A 19,266-nucleotide genomic window follows, 5' to 3' on the forward strand; every position below is an offset into this window, starting at 1 on the left:
GTATGCTATGTGCTCATCATGCTGTACGCTATGTGTTCATGCTGTACGCTTTATGCCCATAATATTTAATTTTATTTTGTATCACTTGTGCTATATGTGATGTGCCCATTGTGTTGCTCGTGCTTTGTGCTGCATATGTGTGCGCGCTGTAGCATCGTCTCGGCCTTCACTCTTCACTAAAGTCAAGCGCTGTTCTCCCACCCCTGCTGGTGGTAGCTGCCGGGGGCTGTGCACCACGGCGCTGCCCCAGTTCATCCAGCGAGCCACAATGTCCGTCCGTCCGTCCGTCTTGCCCCTCACTAATGCCGCCATCATCTCAACAATTGTTGCTTAAAATAAATAAAACGCTCACCCTCTATTTTCTTGGGGGGGCTATTCACCCCAGTTACAGAAAATATTTACTATGCATTAGTACAGACAAAGAAATCCTGGGTGCAAAGTTTACCTCGTCAATGCAGACGGAATTGCTCAATAATATAGGGAGGCCTGGCGGTGCGGGGGGCGGCGCTGAAGGCCACAAGGGTCATGGGAGAGCCGTGTCTTGACTTTTAAACATTCCTTGCTCGATGAGTTCTTAATGCCGATGAAGAATTAGACCATTTGTTTAAAATTCTAGACACTTGGCTGATGGTTCCCATGTCTTCCCTTGTGGTTTTCAGGAATGGGACTTGTTGAGGCATTTGAGTTGGTCGTGGCCGCCCCCGCCGCCGCTTTTCAGCGTTCGTTGTGACAGCGGACAGGAAGATTGCCTCTACAGCCCGGCGTCTCATCCAAGCCTTAAGAAGCAGAACTCTTGCCAAGAAGCTGCTTTACCCATCACACAGTTTGATAAAATCTGCGTTTATAGCAGCGATATATCAACAAACCCAGGATTACTTGATGCCAAGTTGACCAAGGAACTGGAAACAACTGTTCTCACCCTCCTCGATGACGTGCCAGAGTTTACAGATAGCAACGAAGAACCTGTTATCTACGCCCTGCCTCCTGCTGGCGGCACCAGACAAGACTCGGAAGCTTTGGACCTTCCTGAGGTGACGTGCGTCACGGACGATCTTGGCAACCTGGACCTCATGGAGATAGAGGGCATGGACCTGGACTCTCTCATCGAAGGTCTTGATGATCCCGACGACATCTTTGAGGATCAGTTCAACGACAACAACGTCATCGAGCTCCTGATGAACGTAGAGTTGTCAGGCCCTTCGGGTGGCGCAAGCCGCACAGTGCTTAGCATGGCGGATGATGAGTACCTCTGCTTGGGCTACAAGAAGATCACTGAATATACGCGCTCCGTGGAGCTCTCCAACTTCCGCCTGCTGCAGATGGCGCAGGTTGAGCTGTTCTCTGCCTTGGGCTGGCCCAGTGTCAAGGAACTGGAGCGCAAGCAAGTGATCAGTTACAGACGACGCGGCAGGAGGAAGCTCTGCCATGCTGAGGTGACCGCGCCATGTCGCTGCGACTCTGACACGGACACAGCTTCTGAAGGATCTGAGGTGAGAAATACTGTTAACTGTGTTGAATAATACTGATAACTGTTGAATAATAATGATAACTGTTGAATAATACTGGTAACGGTGTTGAATAATGCTGGTAACTGTGTTGAGTAATGCTGGTAACTCTGTGTTGAGTAATGCTGGTAACTCTGTGTTGAATAATGCTGGTAACTGTTGAATAATGCTGGTAACTGTGTTGAATAATGCTGGTAACTGTGTTGAGTAATGCTGGTAACATGTGCAGGAATACAAACGCTGTGTTGAGTAATTACTAGTGACATTAATTTCTTAGGTAATGACTAGGCAAGGTCAGCAAGTTACTCACAACACCAACCACTTCTCACTCGTATCATCATTTTCTTTGGAAAGCACGTATGTTTCACTCTCCTCGTTCGTTGCATTTATAATCTGTTCAAGACACTAAACCTCTTTGCCCTGGGTCTTATATAGTTTGACTTATCATAATTTGTTCATAGCGTAGAATAAGTATACACAGAAGGAATTTTCTCAAAATATAAACTCTTGTTTATAATAGACGATATTACGGCTTTCGAGCTTATTTTCACGCTGTTTTGGACTATAAACGCACGTTTTGAGGATGTGTGATATTTTCCGCCTGTGAAGAAGACAGTGTTATTTAGTGTGCGTGTCTGAATTGAATGAGTGTTATTGTATTAAATTTTAGAAGAGAAATTTCATGGAATGTCCCCTCGAGCAGGCCTCCTCGGGGGATGAAGAGGAGCTAGACTGGCCCTGCGTGCTGAGGACGCGTCGTCAGGAGGTCCTGGAGAAGCACAAAGACCGCCTGCTCCTGAAAGAGGCACAGCGCAGACTCTGCAAAGAAATGGAGGACGTGAAACTAAGACAACTCAAGGAAAAGATGCAACGCTTCAAGAAGAAAGAACAAAAGAAACTCGTGAAGAGAATAAAAGTTGTTGCCAAGCGTAGCTCTGTTGACCAAGAGGAACAAGCAGAAGACGATGACGATATGTGGGAGCCAATACCGCGCAAGAAGAAGAAGAAGTTCAAGAAGCAAGTCAAGGAAGAGAAGGCGGAGGTCGAGGCTGTTATGAACGAGCCCTTCACTCAGTACGACGAGTTGTTCTTCAGGCCTCCCAGTGATGAGGAAGATCATGAGGACTTTAGGCGGACGATGGCGGCCGCGTGGCGCCCCAGCAACTTCCAGGAGCTTGACTTCTGGCTCGCTTACCGTGAGAACTTGGGTAAAGCTGAGTCTTGTCCTCGGCGGAGGTATAAAAGACGTATTTCAGAGGATGAAATAAGCAAGCATGAGCAAGAACCGTTCCCTGAAGATGCTGAGACCGACACTGATGCGGACGATTTTGTTGACATAACCAAATTTTGTGACCGCAAGAAGCGCCATCGTGAAAACAGTCCACACAAAGCCAGGGCAGGCAAGTCATCGAAGAGCGCGACCAGAAAAATCCTGAAGAAAATTTCAGTGGCTGACCAGAAAAAACTGAAGCGACGGAAAAAATTGCTTCTCATGAAGAAGAAGCGCCAGGGGCAGCAACGGAAGGAGGCTGCTCCTGTTGGGAGCTCCCCTGACACCGCGATGATGAGAGCAAACAACTGGCCAACGCTCACCAAACTAACTCAGGCCATCAGGACCAGCAGGTTGAGAGCACAAAATGGAGGTAACCGTCCTAAGAAGCGCCGCAGGGAGCGGGACATCAGTTGTGGACCTGAAACGAAGAAATCCCGCACGGAGGAAAGTGAGGAAATTGTGCTGGGGTCGGAGGGCGAGGGGTTCATCCTGGAGTGTGGGGGCATCTCAGATGACGACACGGCGGCCAGGTCTTACATTGTGGAGGTTATGGATGCTGGGGACATGTCAAAGCAGGGTGCAGTGCCCTCATCTGATCCTGACTGCACGCTTGTCTCGCGTCACCAGGACGATGATGGCCACGCAGAACGCCATGTCGAAGAGAAGACCACGCACGACAGCAACACTGACGGTGACTACTCAACGCTCTTGTCAAATGGCCGCGCCAGTTTTATTGAGTCCCCCAGCACGCTGGACCGTGCACACCCAGTGGATACAAGAACAGAAGGCCCCCACAGTGGGGCGGAGCGAGGCGGCCCTAATGAGGGGGTGGAAGGAAGCACCCGCAGCAGGGGACGCGTCAGCTGCGGTAGGGCGAGTCTGTTGGCCAGCCTCAGGAAGGCGAGGCTGGACGCCTGAGGTCCAGGCGTTTGCAGGAGAGTTAATCAGCAATTAGCTTCGTGTGATCCTAATAATTGGCTGTAGAACGCAGCAAGCTAATATGTTGATGTACCTATATATATCGTAGATATATACCCTATATTTATGACGGTAAATAAAGGGTATAAAATGTTGATCTCAATACGCTGCACTCTCTACTGCAATATATTATTGCTGCCTGCAACATCCCCCGGCCCTCCTGCAACACATTGTTGCTGCCACCAAAGATTCTGCATAAGGTTTGGACGTGCAGGCCGCCGATGTCTGACAGCGTTGCAGACCTGCGAGCGTTCTCTATTTCTGACCAACATACGTCATCCCACGTGTCCACGTGCCATTACACGTGTCCTCCAGATCACGACGGGTGTTCGCCTGCATCATTAAATGTAAGGCAGAAGACTCGCCCTCCTCTCGTGCCCACGATGAGATAACGAGCGTCGCTCTGGGTACTTCATGCCTGCTTCTCCTCCGCCTCTCTGGTCATGCGATGCCTGCGTGTTTTTCTCCTAGTTTCTGAAGAGATAAAATACCTGGCACTAAATATCAGGCAAAGCCTAATACGTGTCTCTCAGCTGTCTGGTGTGGTGCCATCAAGGTGGTGCCACTGCAGTGGTGCCATCTCTGGTGCATCTTCAGTGGTGCCATCTCTGTGGTGCCATCACTGTGGTGCCTCTACAGTGCTGCCATCACTGTGGTGCCTCTTCAGTTGTGCCATCACTGTGGTGCCTCTACAGTGGTGCCACTACAGTGCTGCCATCACTGTGGTGCCTCTACAGTGCTGCCACTACAGTGCTGCCATCACGGTGGTGCCAGTACAGTGCTGCCATCACGGTGGTGCCAGTACAGTGCTGCCATCACTGTGGTGCCTACGGGTTGTAGTGCTGTGGTTGTCAGCTAAGCTGATCACGTCACAATGTCTAAGCGTTACGTGCTGTAATTCATTCAACTTAATATTCCTCTTGCATTATGAGATGATGTGCTTTATGCTTTATTTAATGTATGTCCCCGCCTGTGTAGTGTGTAGTCTGTGTCAGACTCTCCTGTACATTCCGTGGCCAGAACCCACGCGTTACTCTGATGGCATTACATGCTCGTGTACTACTTGTACGATCTCGACTGTATAAATCGGTCTTCATTAATTACTTGTACATCTCGTGTAATAAATCCAGACCTTGTTATTGACAGATTTATTATTGCCCACTGCTAACAAACGCCTCGTTTGAAGAACATTTTATTACTAAGCTAGGTAATGATGGTGACACTGTCTCTTATACACATCTAGATGTGTATAAGAGACAGGCCCAACTCAGTCTACCTCTACCCTGAACACCTTACGCCTGCTAACCCCAACTCGCCGCTTTCTGAAAGCCGCTTACTCTCGAGTCTGTAACCGAGTTTTACAGTACTTATTAAATTTTTACGATTTTACTCTACTTGACTCAGTTTTTAAGTTGTGTTTTCTTAGCTCTTGCATTTCATGATGACTGTACAGACAAGAAAAAGGTCAATTGGAAAGGCCTCTAGTCGTGTTAGACTGAATGCGAAGATCAAATCACAAAATGAGCGAGGGGAAATTTGTAAATTTTGCAAGCTGGNAGTGACCTTGAACTACAGCTGAGTCAGGCTACCTAGTGACCTTGAACTACAGCTGAGTCAGGCTACCTGGTGACCTTGAACTATAGCTGAGTCAGGATACCTAGTGACCTTGAACTACAGCTGAGTCAGGCTACCTGGTGACCTTGAACTACAGCTAAGGAGGGCCTTACTTCCCCCCCAAGGTCATCGCTCAACTTGGTGTCTTTAAAGGCATTCCCCACTGGATGGGTCAACCGAGCCTCCACTCTGTGGTCTTATAGTTCACTCCCCATACATGTATAATGTCCTCACTCCCCTTACGTGCTCCTTAATCCTCCCCCTCCCCAGAGATGCATGGGGTCTAGCAGCGCACCCCCATCCCACCTACATGCTCCCTAACCCTCCCTCTTTCCCCAGAGGTGTGTGGGGTGCTCACGCTGCAGCTCCCCTCCCCCCATCACCCCCCCCCTCAGGGGGGACTTCTGACGGGTGTCTGTGCTCGTCAGAAGTCCTATGGGATTTCGCGCTCCTAGGGGGATTGTTCCTGAGCGCCCCACCGCAGAGCTCGCGGTGTCTGACTGTAGGTCTCAGTTGTACGAGGTACTCATGGTGATAAATGTCGGGCTGGAGGTAGCCGCCCACGGCCATGCTGCTGCGCCGCCTCGAGGTTCTTCTACAAGTTAACCCCAGTCGGCCTCTGGGCGTTGCGAACGCCACAGCTTCGTTGTTGATTATATTCGAGGTTTAGTTCTTCTCGAGTACAAACTTGATCATGAGCCTGAGTTGTATTAGGACTCGTTAATCGCGCCGCTTTATTTATTTACATGCGAACCTGACAGACCATGGCTGATGACTTACGCCTCTCAATACAGTGACTGCCTGAGTTGTCTTCAAGGGGAGTTGTCTTCATAAACATGAGTTTATAACAACAATATCAAATGTTAGGAGCGATAATAACCTTGCATAATGCATTGTAATGAAGTCTGAAGCTTCATCGATGTCTGAACCCCGATGAAGTCTGTGCTTCATCGGGGTTCGTTTCATTCGGATACTTAAAACATTCAGGAACACCAACAATTTAACACAATTTAATGGAACAAAGCAAGAAGCAAAATTTACATTAAGAGTTAACACCATACATCTAACTATCTGGCACATTAGCTACTCAGTCTACCGATAAACAGGCGACATCTGCGAATTCCTTAAACAGGAAAATCTGCTGCACTTCTCCAATCTTCGAAGTAAGAAGACGGTTCACGTGGTGAACGTTAAGCACGAGCAGCTTCAAGGACAAGCTCTGAGAGTGCCACCTCGAGTCCAGTCCACGAGAGATCAGCAGCAACCCTACACGTTGAAAATAATAATACTTATGAACTGACTGAAACTAATCATTTAAGCATGTTAATTATGGAATCGCAATATTATCACTAAATAGCAACTGAATATGAAATAGAAGCAGCATATTTTATTGTCTAATCTCAATTTGGTTGAACGGAACATCTTACCAATAAAGGCAGGGTAGGTTAACTTGAACCACAGCGAGTTAAGGCGTAATGGTTATCGTCAACCATGCCTAGAAATGGGTTGTTCACAGGAGGACTGCTGGGTAACGACTAGTCTAAGGTCCGGTCTATCACTCTTGTCGAGTGTTTCCAACTGATGCCTTCTAGAATTCAATTTNAATGAGATGCGTGCATCAACCGACGTCCGCACGGGACGAAGAACTGTATATCACTACTCAAGATCAGCGCTTCCGCAATCCGAACTACCTCTCACTGCTTTGTCTCAAGCCGGGTAGTTGATAACTAACCTCCCACTCCTTATTAGGGAGTATAAAGGGGATTGTTTTGGTACCCCTGCCTCTGCACGCAATACACGCATCTTGATGTATTACAAGCAATGCTCGCGTGTTCATGTACGCATATCGCAAGAAAGTTCGCACAAGCTGTCTCTTATACACATCTAGATGTGTATAAGAGACAGGTATATAACCACAATATCAATGTTAGATGCGATATTAACCCTGCATTATGTTACGTGGTTGAGCTTGAGTTCTCTTCAAGGGGTTAACGTGAGTATATAACCACAATATCAATGTTATATGCGATATTGACCCTGCATTATGTTGCATGGTCGCTACAAACGCGGCGCCTGCAAATGTTGAGGCGCCCTTACCGTGATATGGAGGCCTACCGCGCTGCTCTTGTTCTACTGCCGGAGCTCTGACACTTTAAAAGCTGATGTAATTTTGCGTACAAATAACCTAGCAAAAGCTTAGTCTTGTTTTTGGCAAGCTCATGCACGACATGGTGCGTGCCATACTGCACGACATGGTGCGTGCCATGCTGCACGACATGGTGCGTGCCATGCTGCACGACATGGTGCGTGCCATGCTGCACGACATGGTGCGTGCCATGCTGCACGACATGGTGCGTGCCATGCTGCACGACATGGTGCGTGCCATGCTGCACGACATGGTGCGTGCCATGCTGCACGACATGGTGCGTGCCATGCTGCACGACATGGTGCGTGCCATGCTGCACGACATGGTGCGTGCCATGCTGCACGACATGGTGCGTGCCATGCTGCACGACATGGTGCGTGCCATGCTGCACGACATGGTGCGTGCCATGCTGCACGACATGGTGCGTGCCATGCTGCACGACATGGTGCGTGCCATGCTGCACGACATGGTGCGTGCCATGCTGCACGACATGGTGCGTGCCATGCTGCACGACATGGTGCGTGCCATGCTGCACGACATGGTGCGTGCCATGCTGCACGACATGGTGCGTGCCATGCTGCACGACATGGTGCGTGCCATGCTGCACGACATGGTGCGTGCCATGCTGCACGACATGGTGCGTGCCATGCTGCACGACATGGTGCGTGCCATGCTGCACGACATGGTGCGTGCCATGCTGCACGACATGGTGCGTGCCATGCTGCACGACATGGTGCGTGCCATGCTGCACGACATGGTGCGTGCCATGCTGCACGACATGGTGCGTGCCATGCTGCACGACATGGTGCGTGCCATGCTGCACGACATGGTGCGTGCCATGCTGCACGACATGGTGCGTGCCATGCTGCACGACATGGTGCGTGCCATGCNGATGCTAACGCTGCTTCCTTCGAGCCAGCTTCAGCGGGCTGGACATCTGAGACCTTCCGCCCCTTGTGGGTGATGAATAATTGAGACCTTCCACCTTTATGGTGATGTTCATCTTGACTTTCGGTGCGAGATAGCTTAATAGCTGAAGCGCTAGTAAACATTTGGACACTAAACTAACTAAACCCCATCACCCCTACATACTCCCTAACCCTCCCTCTTCCCCCAGAGGTGTGTGGGGTGCTCACGCTGTAGCTCCTGCAGCAGCGCCGGCATCACGAGCTGGCTGCTGCTGCCCCCCTCTACCGTGCGCCTCCCCTCCACCCCCGCCAAGCTCTCCAACATGGCCACCCAGCCCCCCACCATCACAGCCTCACGCCCCCACACGCAAGACAATAAAACTGGCAACTTTAAGCCTACTAAACTACCTGGCGACTTGAGTGAACCCAAACGCCTTGAGGGGGGCGCGCCCCCGGCCACTTCTGGTATGGGGGTGCCTGCACCTTCGCCTTCTGGGAGTAGCCTCACTCCTCCCCACCACCCCGGGCAGTCTCATCCCCAGGTCACAGCCCCTCAGGTCACCAAGCCCACGAATTTCCGTGACTCTGTGGACTGCCAACAAGCTCCCAAGTCCCAGAAATGCCTCCCGCCCCCCGGGGACGTACAAGTCGCAACAGAGTTGGGGGTTCGGAAGGCGACTGCGGGCGAGGGGACGGGCGGGGAAAACTTGAGGGAGGTGAGAGGAGTGGACGAGGAGCATGGGGAAGAAGAGGAAGAGAAGCGTGGGGAAGAGGAGGAAGAGGCTGAGGAGAGGTTCGTGGGGCTGTGCTCGCGCTGCGTGCAGCTCAGGGCGAGGAACAACTTCTGCCCGCTGTGCCAGGGCTGCTACGAGGACGACGACTATGATGCTAGGGTGAGTTGGGGGACTAGGGTGAGTTGGGGGTCTAGGGTGAGTTGGGGGACTATGATGAGTTGGGGAACTAGGGTGACTTGGGAATAGGGTGAGTTGGGGAGACTAGGGTGAGTTGGGGGACTAGAGTGACTTGGGAATAGGGTGAGTTGGGGGACTAGGGTGAGTTGGAGGGAATAGGGTGAGTTGGAGGACTAGGGTGAGTTGGAGGGACTAGGGTGAGTTGGGGGAACTAGGGTGAGTTGGGGGACTAGGGTGAGTTGGAGGGATTAGGGTGAGTTGGGGGACTAGGGTGAGTTGGAGGACTAGGGTGAGTTGGAGGACTAGGGTGAGTTGGAGTACTAGGGTGAGTTGGGGGGGATTAGGGTGAGTTGGGGGACTAGGGTGAGTTGGGGGACTAGGGTGAGTTGGGGGACTAGGGTGAGTTGGGGGGACTAGGGTGAGTTGGGAGGACTAGATTGAGTTGGGGGGACTTGGGCGAGTTCGGGGTTGGGGGGACTTGGGCGAGTCTGGGGTTGTGGGGCTAGTGTGAGTTGGGGGGACTAGGGTGAGTTGGGGGGACTAGGCTGAGTTAGAGGGACTAGGCTGAGTTAGAGGGACTAGGCTGAGTTGGAGGAATTAGGGTGAGTTGGAGGAACTAGGGTGATTTAGAGATCCTGAGCTAATAATGTCGTGCAGGAGGGCAAGGAGTGGGTGCAGTGGCGTGCAGTAATGTCTTGTCTTCAGATGATGGAGTGCGGCCGCTGCAAGGAGTGGGTACACGCGGAGTGTGAAGGGCTGAGCAACGAACACTACCAAATCCTAAGCTGTCTCCCAGACTCCGTGGACTATACCTGCCGCCTCTGCCTGGGCCCCAACAACGGCAGCTACTTGGCCTCCATCATGGCCGAGCTCAAGGTCGGCATGGCGCTCGTCCTTGACAAGCTCATGGCGAGCCGCCACACCCGTCATCTCGTCCGCCGGGGCTTCTATCAGGAAGGCCAATCTTATGGGAAGCGCCACAGCTCTCCTGGGGTCGGTGGCGGGCACGGCCGCCCTGACGGAGGGGGAACAAGGAAGGCTGTTACCAAAAAAGCCGTGGTCAGGATTCCCAGGCTACGTGAACTTCCTTCTAAGGGTAGAAGTTCTGTTCAAGGTTCTGCGACGCCGCCGCCGTCAGTTGGTAAGGACGACGCAATGCAAGCTGCGCTCAACAGTCAAGAGCGTGGCCGTGACCTTCTATATAATTGCGTGCCTCGCGTCTCAGAAACATCCAGGGTCGGGACCACTACTCTGGGTACCTCAAGGGACGTGATCACTGCTCTGGGTACCTCAAGGGACGGCACAACTGCTTTGGGTACCTCAGGAGACGGGACCACTGCTCTGGGTACGAAGGAATCGACACGGTCTCGCCCCTCTCAAGATTGTGGGATCAAAGGGCGGTTACCCGGGTCTCTGAGCACGTCCCTCTTAAAATATGCTTGCGACACCGGTAGGATACCGCCTGTAGGCCCTGGCGTGGGCGAAGAGACGCTGGTCATGAGGTCGGTCCCTGGCGAGCAGTCCAAAAAACGCTTAGCCAAGTCACCTGCAGCTCGGCCAGCTGGTCTGCCTAAGTCAGCTAAGTCAGCTGGTGCAGACGATGCACGTAGCTCAGCTGGCCAGCCTAAGTCAGCTGGTGCAGATGAAGCACGTAGCTCAGCTGGTGCAGACGATGCACGTAGCTCAGCTGGCCAACCTAAGTCAGCTGGTGCAGACGATGCACGTAGCTCAGCTGGCCAACCTAAGTCAGCTGGTGCAGACGAGGCACGTAGCTCGGCTGTAAAGGACCCAACAAAGTACCCGGCCATGCGGTCGTGTTCTGTTAGACTCAGGGACATCTGTCGACGGAATGAAATGTCGCTCCTTCAGAACTTGAAACTCGCCCCCGCCCTCGCCAATTGCTTGCAACCTGCAACTGCCGGTGAGAAGGACGCACAGCCTTCTAATGCTCCTTCCAAAAATGGAATTGGTAACAATGTAGTAGACACGGAGGCAAAAGAAGTCCTGAAAGAACTTCAAACTGATAAAATTATTGACAGCTTGGATAATGTGGCGACGAACTCAGCAGGTCCGTCGGTGACAGCACTTCCTTGCGAACGCAACGAAAACGCTTCCTCAAGACGCCCTCGCGCTTCGAGTTCTCCAGAGAAAGCTCCTTCATGCGCTGGCAAAGTTGATCTACCTTCGAGGATCAGCAAAGACATTGATGATGATCTTCTGAGTAGCGAGAATAGTTCTTTCTGCGACTCAGACTCAGATCTGGAGAGCATCATCGAAGACCCCGATGAGCCCAAGGACCTTCTCACCGTCAAGGAACACCTGGCGGAGCACCGCTACGACTCTGTGCTTCAGTTCCACGTGGACGTGTGCCGCGTCATCGAGGCGGGCAGGTTCCTCAGCAAGGACCAGACCAAGAACATCATGAGTCTCTATGCCAAGCACATGAAGGATTGCTTCCCCTGGTTTGACCTCAATGGCGTCAACATCTTCGACCTCATCGACAAGTACCACCCGTTCCCCATGCCGCATGCCGACCACAGCTACGCCGTCAGCGCCCCGCCCTCCAAAGTCAGCAGAACACCGGACACGAGAAACGCCCTCCGCTCCTTACCGCAATCTCCTTCGCCCAGCAGGACGCGGCTGCCGATGGTGCCTCACGAGGTTGCGCCGTTGGTGCCCAAAGGCGTCAGGAAATGCGTGCTCTGCAACGTACTTGACGACGGCGCCCGTGACGTTGAGGGCCGCCTGCTGTACCTCGGGCAGGACGAGTGGCTGCACGTGAACTGCGCTTTGTGGTCCTCAGAGGTGTACGAGGAGGACGACGGCAGACTGCAGAAGGTGTACGAAGCCACCAGTAGGGGACGGATGATCAAGTGTAACGAGTGCCTCGAGCGAGGTGCCACCGTTGGCTGCTGCCATCGCAACTGCAGTGCCACCTTCCATTTCAGGTGCGCTAGACAAGCTCGCTCTCAGTTCCTCGAAGACAAGCGAATGTTCTGCGCTGCGCATGTCAACTCCGATGACGAGGTCGAGGAAATAGTCAACTTCCATGTGAACCGATGCGTCTACGTCGACATGAGCTCACAGAAACGAAAATGGAAGCCCGTGCTTGGGGGTAAAGTCAATATAACGATAGGTTCACTAACCATACACAGCCTGGGCCGCATTTTGCCTGAGCTAGACAGTTACGAAGCCCTCATTCCTGTGGACCTGACATGTAGTCGCCTCTACTGGAGCACTAAGGACCCCAGCAAGCGAGTGCGCTACGTCTGCAGGACCAAGAGGATCGTCCCTGACGAGGCCGTCCATGTCACTCCAAATCACGACCAACCTCACTTCGTTATCGACCATTCAAAGGATGCCGCGACCGTCGCTCGGCAGACGCAGCTCATGAAGGACTGGTTCAGGAGGCAGGACGAGCAGGAGGTTGCGCAGGTGTCCCGACAAACCAACATCATCCCACCGCATCTCTGTCCGCTCTACCAACAAATCTTGTGTCGAAGTAAACGTCAGTTCACTCGGTCAGAATCTGTTCACGAATGGGGAACCCCGCGCTCGAGTGAAGAAAGCAATTTCATGCAAATAGCGAAGGAGTTCCTTGACGACATCTTGGAGAAAGTCTGCAAGTGTTTGGACGAAGATAGCCTCTTCCTGGAGACCGAGGTGCCCGATATCGTCAACTCGGTGGACAATGAACTGATCTCGATGGTCCTGAACGACCTAGATGGCTGTGATGCAGGCCTGCCGCCATCCACGGTCCACTCGCGACTTGTCAGTCCCATCGACCTGGACTTGTTCTCCAGTCTCAGCTCCGATGGCGATCTCACTCACGCCAATCTAGCCTCAGATGCCTCACGAGTCCCGGACACCCGCAGCCCCATCGCTTTTGATAATGGCGTCAATGGCAGCTCTTCAAATTCTTACTCATTGATCCCCGTCAAAAATACCAATGAACATCAGAGTGGCACTTTTGATGTGCCGTCAGTATGCGTTACACAATCTTTGATATGTCCCAGTGACCAAATGACGACGTCGCGGTGCCGGACGTTGGAGTCCCCGCCAAACATGCGTGGTGACGTCGGCGACCTCAGCGTCCAAGCAAAGCGCCTTGACCATCCAAAGGTTGAGGAGGCAGTCCTGGTTTCCTCGAATCCTGAAGTTGGATTCAAGCCGATCCACAGTCAGGACAGTTATGTTTCTACTTCCCCTTCTGAGGGCGCCTGTCAAGAGTCACGGAATTTTCCACAGAAGAAGACTGTATGTCCTGACGAAGATTCCATAAATTTTTCTCTGAGGTTGAGAGAGGAATCAACTTGTCTTGCGCCCTCAGATGTAGCCTGCAGCGCTGGGTTGTCAGAAGTTATGCCTACCTCCTCGCAGGGACCACCTCTCTCCGCGCAGGATGTGGGCGCTGGTGAACATAGCCGTGTCAGTGTAGAATGTATGTCGCCTGATACGAAGTCGCGACTGAGCCTCACCGCCTGCTCAGACTCTGCTGACGGCCTTCACCCAGCAGCTGAAGCAGCCTCACAACGCCCTGCTGTTAAATCTAAAAGTCCTTGTACGACTATTCAAGACCAGAAATTCCGAGTGATTTTTCCAGAAGAAAAGTGCGATGTTGCCACGTCTCTTGCCAGCAACATCGCCTCTCACAAGCAAGTGTGTCGAGTTCTCCCTATGGTGAGCAGTCGACGAAGCTCGAGTGAATCTGCCGCGACTTCTGATCAAAATATCGTCGCCGAAAGTTCCAACCAACAACAGCAGTCCAAGAAAATCTGCATGAAGAGGAACTACAAGACAGTGATCAAGCGCTACCCCCTCCGCAGCAGCTCGAGGAACAACAAGAAGCCTTATCAGACGGTCAAGATCGAGATCAACGAGACGATCGAGATACCAGAGGACGAGGGCGCAGCCGCTAGCGTGGTCCGTGAGAGCGTCAAGAGGAAATGGAACACCCTCGTCGAGAGTGAGGCAGACGACGAAAATATCGACGACGATGACGAAGCAAATGCGTTGAGTTGCGTGCGAGTGACGCGCGGCCGCTCAGCCGCCATGACGAAACGTCCCCGTGTCAACTCGTCATACTCGTCCTGCAGCAGGGACAGTCCTGCGGTATCCAAGAAGGTAGTCAAGTTCTCGGATGACAGCAACGACATCACCGTCAGCATCGTCAACAACAACAACCTCTGCAAGTTCTCCAAATCACGTGGCCTCCACAACTACCGCCACAAAACTCTCCTCCAAGTCGACGGGGCTGCGGATTTCAGCTCGGGATCTGACGATGAAGGCACGCGGTCCCGGACCTTGAATGTTGCAGCGCGGAACTCGTGCGTCGGTGCTGGCAGTTCCCTCAAGCCACCGTGCGAAGAGAAAGCCGCGCAAGAGTCCAGCCTCGCCCTCCGCATCAAGGAGCAGAGCCTCGCCCACAGCGCAATTGGGGACCAGGGGCCCTACAAGTGCCACAAGTGCCGCCGCCTCTATAGGTGAGGGACACATGCTTATTCTTATGTTATTACACATGCTAGTGCGCTAGTCTGCGCTGACTAGAGCGCTACCGGTAGTCTGTACCTACTAGAGCGCTAGTCTGTACTTACTAGAGCGCTAGTCTGTACCTACTAGAGCGTTAGTCTGTCTCTACTAGAGCGCTAGTCTGTCTCAGTCTCTACTTGAGTGCTAGTCTGTACCTACTAGAGCGCTAGTCTGTCTCTACTTGAGTGCTAGTCTGTACCTACTAGAGCGCTAGTCTGTCTCTACTTGAGTGCTAGTCTGTACCTACTAGAGCGCTAGTCTGTACCTACNGAGAGGAAGTCGTGATTGGTGGTGAGAGGAAGTCGTGATTGGTTGCGAGAGGAAGTCGTGATTGGTTACGAGAGGAAGTCGTGATTGGTTGCGAGAGGAAGTCGTGATTGGTTGCGAGAGGAAGTCGTGATTGGTTGTGAGAGGAAGTCGTGATTGGTTGTAAGAGGAAGTCGTGATTGGTTACGAGAGGAAGTCGTGATTGGTTGCGAGAGGAAGTCGTGATTGGTTGTGAGAGGAAGTCGTGATTGGTTGTATGAGGAAGTCGTGATTGGTGGTGAGAGGAAGTCGTGATTGGCCGCCACACTAACGCCTCCTTTGCCCGCAGGACCGTCCAGAGCTTCGAGCGCCACGTTGAGTCCTGCACGTTTGTGATCGACAGCTCGAGCTCGTCTGAGGACGACGCCCTTAAAGATGTTCCTTCCCCTGCCGCTACCACCGCAACACCCTCCTTTGATGTCAACACCAAACTCCCTTCTGACATGAAAACCACACTCCGCTCTGACACCACATTTCTCACCAACCTTGACATGAGCATCACTTCCCAGCTGACAAGTTCACTGCCCCGCCACTCACGCTTTGCTGACGTCAGTGCAGGATTAAGTTGCGCAGCAGCTGATGCCGGATGTCTGAGGACGTGGTCGCCACAAGACTCATCGTCGCAGCGCGCCTGTGCTAGTGAGGCACGTCTAGACTCCTCGTCAGACGTGAGGCTCAGCAGCCTCCCCAACCTAGAGGAACAGACGCCTCGTGTCCCACCGCCAACTGTTCCTCCTCCTCCTCAGGACGTAGGTATTAATAAGTTCGTAGCTTCGGCAACAGGGAGCACCAGTGCTGGCCCTGCGTGCGACGCTATTGAGCCTTCTAGCAAAAAATTGAAAATCATCCCTATAGCCGTGGCGAGTGTCCAGGCCGACGCGGCAGCAGAAATGGACTCCAGGTACAGTGTGTCTCCTGCCTCGTCGCCTACGCGTTTCTCAGGTGTCCTCAAGAGGTCTTTCAACCAGCGCCGCTACAGCAACACCAAGCTTGCCAGGGGCACCCGAGCCTACCAAAGTAGGAAGCCTTTGCCCTCTATCCTCTCTTCTTCAGGAATTCCTCCGTCACGCCTGCCACAAGCCCCCGCGGTGGCGTCTCGCATGCCACACCCCCCAAGTGGCAGCGACCACCAGGCACCTCACCATCTTATTGACCCCTCACCGCGGATTTCCTATGTCGCTTCAGACGCAACGGTGTTCACGCATCAGAGCGGCCAGAGGCTGACGCCGCTGCCCGTAGGGGGCGCGGGCTCCTCTTCCTTGCAGACCATACAGACTAGTAACTCCTCGCAGACCAGCCAGCTGGGTGCTGCTGTGGACAACCAGCTGAGTGGTGCTGGGAATAACCAGCTGTATAGTAGTGTAAATAGCCAGCTGGGTGTTGCTGTGTCCAACCACTTGAGTGGAGCTGTGAATAACCAGCTAGGAGGCACTATGAGCCACAACCTTGGTGGTACTGTAAATAATTACCTGGTAGGTGCTACTAACAACCAGTTTAATGGGACTGTGAACAGCCACCTGGACGCTGCTGTACCCCTATCAGGTGACACGCCGCAGCCTCGCATCACGACATTCCGCACCTCGCCCGTACAGCCAATCCATATCAGCGTGCCAGGCTACGCCGCGCCCAGCGACACCACAAGAGCCCTGGATTTCCCTGGCGTTGCTCAGAACGAGGCTCCAAACTTCACCTACAGTCGCCCTCAGTTCCTGACTACGCCGGCGTTCAACACCTTTCCTGCAGGCGACTCATCGATGAGCTCTGCTAATATCAGGGCTCCTCAGGGCTTCACGGTCCAGTATGTCAACTCTTTCGGAGACTTGATACCTACCGTGAACGGTCACATCGTCACTAGTTACCAAGCAGGACCGTTGGTGGTACAACAGCCACTATTGCAGCAGCAGCAGCTTGTGCAGCCTCTCAACGCCCACCAGGTCATGTCATCAGGCCTGGTGCAGCAAACTGTCATTTCCAATGGGGGTGTGATGCAGCCGACACTCGTGCAGCCTCAGGTCGTGCCCGCCCAGTCCCTGATGGTTCCTCAAATGGTCAATTCTAACATCACCTACACCATCAACGCTCCCAAGACATACGTCATCAGTCAGCAGCCAGTGATGCAGCCCCAGCAGCAGCATCAAGTGATGCAGCAACATCAAGTGGTCCAGCAACAGCATCAGGTGCTGCAGCAACAACCACAGCATCAAATGATGCAGCAACAACAACAGCATCAAGTGATGCAGCAACAACCACAACATCAAATGATGCAGCAACAACCACAGCATCAAGTGATGCAGCAACAACCACAGCATCAAGTGATGCAGCAACAACAGCATCAAGTGATGCAGCAACACCAGCATCAAGTGTTACAGCAGCAGCAGCAGCCCCCCCATATCCACATCGTTCCTGCCGTCACTCAGACCTCTTCCTGCCGTCACTCAGAGCAACACGTTCCTGCCGTCACTCAGACCTCTTCCTCCCTGCACGCCTCGTCGTCAGAGGTCTCTGATGTGCAGCACCCACAGCTCCCTCAGAGCTGCAGCCAAGCAAGCGAGGGCACAGCGGCCAAGACGACACTCAATGTAATGGATTTTATGTCCGGGAAGAAAGCCCCGGCGAGTGTCAATGTTGCTAGCACTCAAGGCATCCGTTCAATGGCCTCTGCACCATCTTCCAGCTCCTCCTGCTCTTCTGTGCCCGCGAAATCCTTGTTACTGGAGTCCAACCATGTGTTGACAAGCAAATTCTTGACTTCACACAGCGCGGCTTCGCCCCATCCACCAGGAATAATTTCCTCCCAGCCCGACAGTAAGATCCGACATCGGTCCCCGTTCGGCACAAGCGTCGGTGTCGTCCGCAACGTGGCCACCGTCGCTCCTGCCATCATCAACACTCCTGTCCTGAGCTGCAGCGCCAACTCCAAGTCCCCTCAAGTAGAGACTTCAAAATTGGAATCCAGGATTGAATCCTCTGCTGAAGACTTGTTCGACGAGATGGATGGAGATATGGGAGGCGAAAGACCGAGACCTACGTACAGCTACCGAGACGCCATGGTCAGGCCTGTGTTCCAAAAGAAGAATGTCAGGCTTGAGGCGCTGTTGAATGAAGTGCAACAGCCGCTGCCGCAGTTTTCCAAACCCAAGGACATGACTCGGCCTCGAGAGAGGAAGCAAGACTTCAAGGAGAACTCGAAGCCCGAGGACTTGGAGTCGGAAAACGTCCCTACTGTGACACAGTCCTACAAGTTGGTGTTAAAGCGGGACTCGTCTCAGGAATGTGGATTCAACGTCCTGCCCGTACAGGGAATGAACACCGACCTCATGGATCACCAGGTCAAAGAGCTCAGGATAAAAGCCAAGGTTTCTCTCGGACCAAAACGAAAGAAAATAATCATGCCTGTGAAGGAGAGCGATGTCTTCCTGGCCCCCAAAGACGTCACCCACGACGGTTTGGTGAACGAGCAAACAGCCAACCTCACGCCGCCGCTCCAGAGCCAAACGAGCCTCCCTGACGACCCCAGCCTCTTCGACAAGCCCAAGAGGGCTACGAGCTCCTCGTCCAGCACCGAGCCCTTCATCGTCTTCGAGCTGACATCAGAGGACGGCTTCAAGGTGGAGAGCCGCCATCTTGGTGAGGTCTGGCAGACGGTGTTCGATGCCGTCACTGCCGCCAGGGCAAGTCTCAAGATGGCCGGCCATCTCGCCGACGCTTCCAGGTCAGTCGTCAGCCTGTAATTGTAGCCTCGTAGACTGTGTTAATGGCTTTCTCCACGATGATCATGAGAATGAGTGTGTCATGTGTTTTATTAGTAGTTGTATATTCATGTTATTAAAACTCGTGTCTGGTGTCTGTTGGGTAGCCTTCACCCTTCCTTATTGTGTGTAGTACTCGAATGACGCAGCACCAATCATTGCTTATTATATGGTTGTGTGTAGCATGTGTGATTGGTCCTGACGTGTTGTGTGGTCCAGGTGTGGTGGGGGCGAGGCCACGTCTGGGCTCCACATGCTTGGTCTCACCCACAACGCCGTGCAGTACCTGCTGGAGCAGCTGCCTGGCGCCAACGACTGCCACAAGTACAGCTTCCAGGTGAGCCGTC

The 19,266-nt window shown here is 52.9% G+C and overlaps 1 protein-coding gene across 1 annotated transcript in view; it reads left to right on the forward strand.

Moving 5' to 3' along the window:
* Positions 1-19,256, forward strand: part of LOC108672219 — a gene marked incomplete at its 3' end in the record, with an annotated part of 36,311 nt that extends 17,055 nt beyond the window's left edge. Inside the window, exons 11-18 of the mRNA XM_018159854.2 lie at positions 660-1,490; positions 2,209-3,690; positions 7,560-8,393; positions 8,634-9,317; positions 10,041-14,818; positions 15,460-17,571; positions 17,608-18,882; positions 19,139-19,256. Of these exons, the coding sequence (XP_018015343.2) occupies positions 660-1,490; positions 2,209-3,690; positions 7,560-8,393; positions 8,634-9,317; positions 10,041-14,818; positions 15,460-17,571; positions 17,608-18,882; positions 19,139-19,256 (12,114 nt within the window). The remainder of the gene's footprint in view (positions 1-659; positions 1,491-2,208; positions 3,691-7,559; positions 8,394-8,633; positions 9,318-10,040; positions 14,819-15,459; positions 17,572-17,607; positions 18,883-19,138) is intronic.
* Positions 19,257-19,266: the final 10 nt, after the last annotated feature.

This window comes from Hyalella azteca, unplaced genomic scaffold, assembly GCF_000764305.2.
Source record: "Hyalella azteca isolate HAZT.00-mixed unplaced genomic scaffold, Hazt_2.0.2 contig14148, whole genome shotgun sequence".
NCBI classification, from domain to species: Eukaryota; Metazoa; Arthropoda; class Malacostraca; order Amphipoda; family Hyalellidae; genus Hyalella; species Hyalella azteca.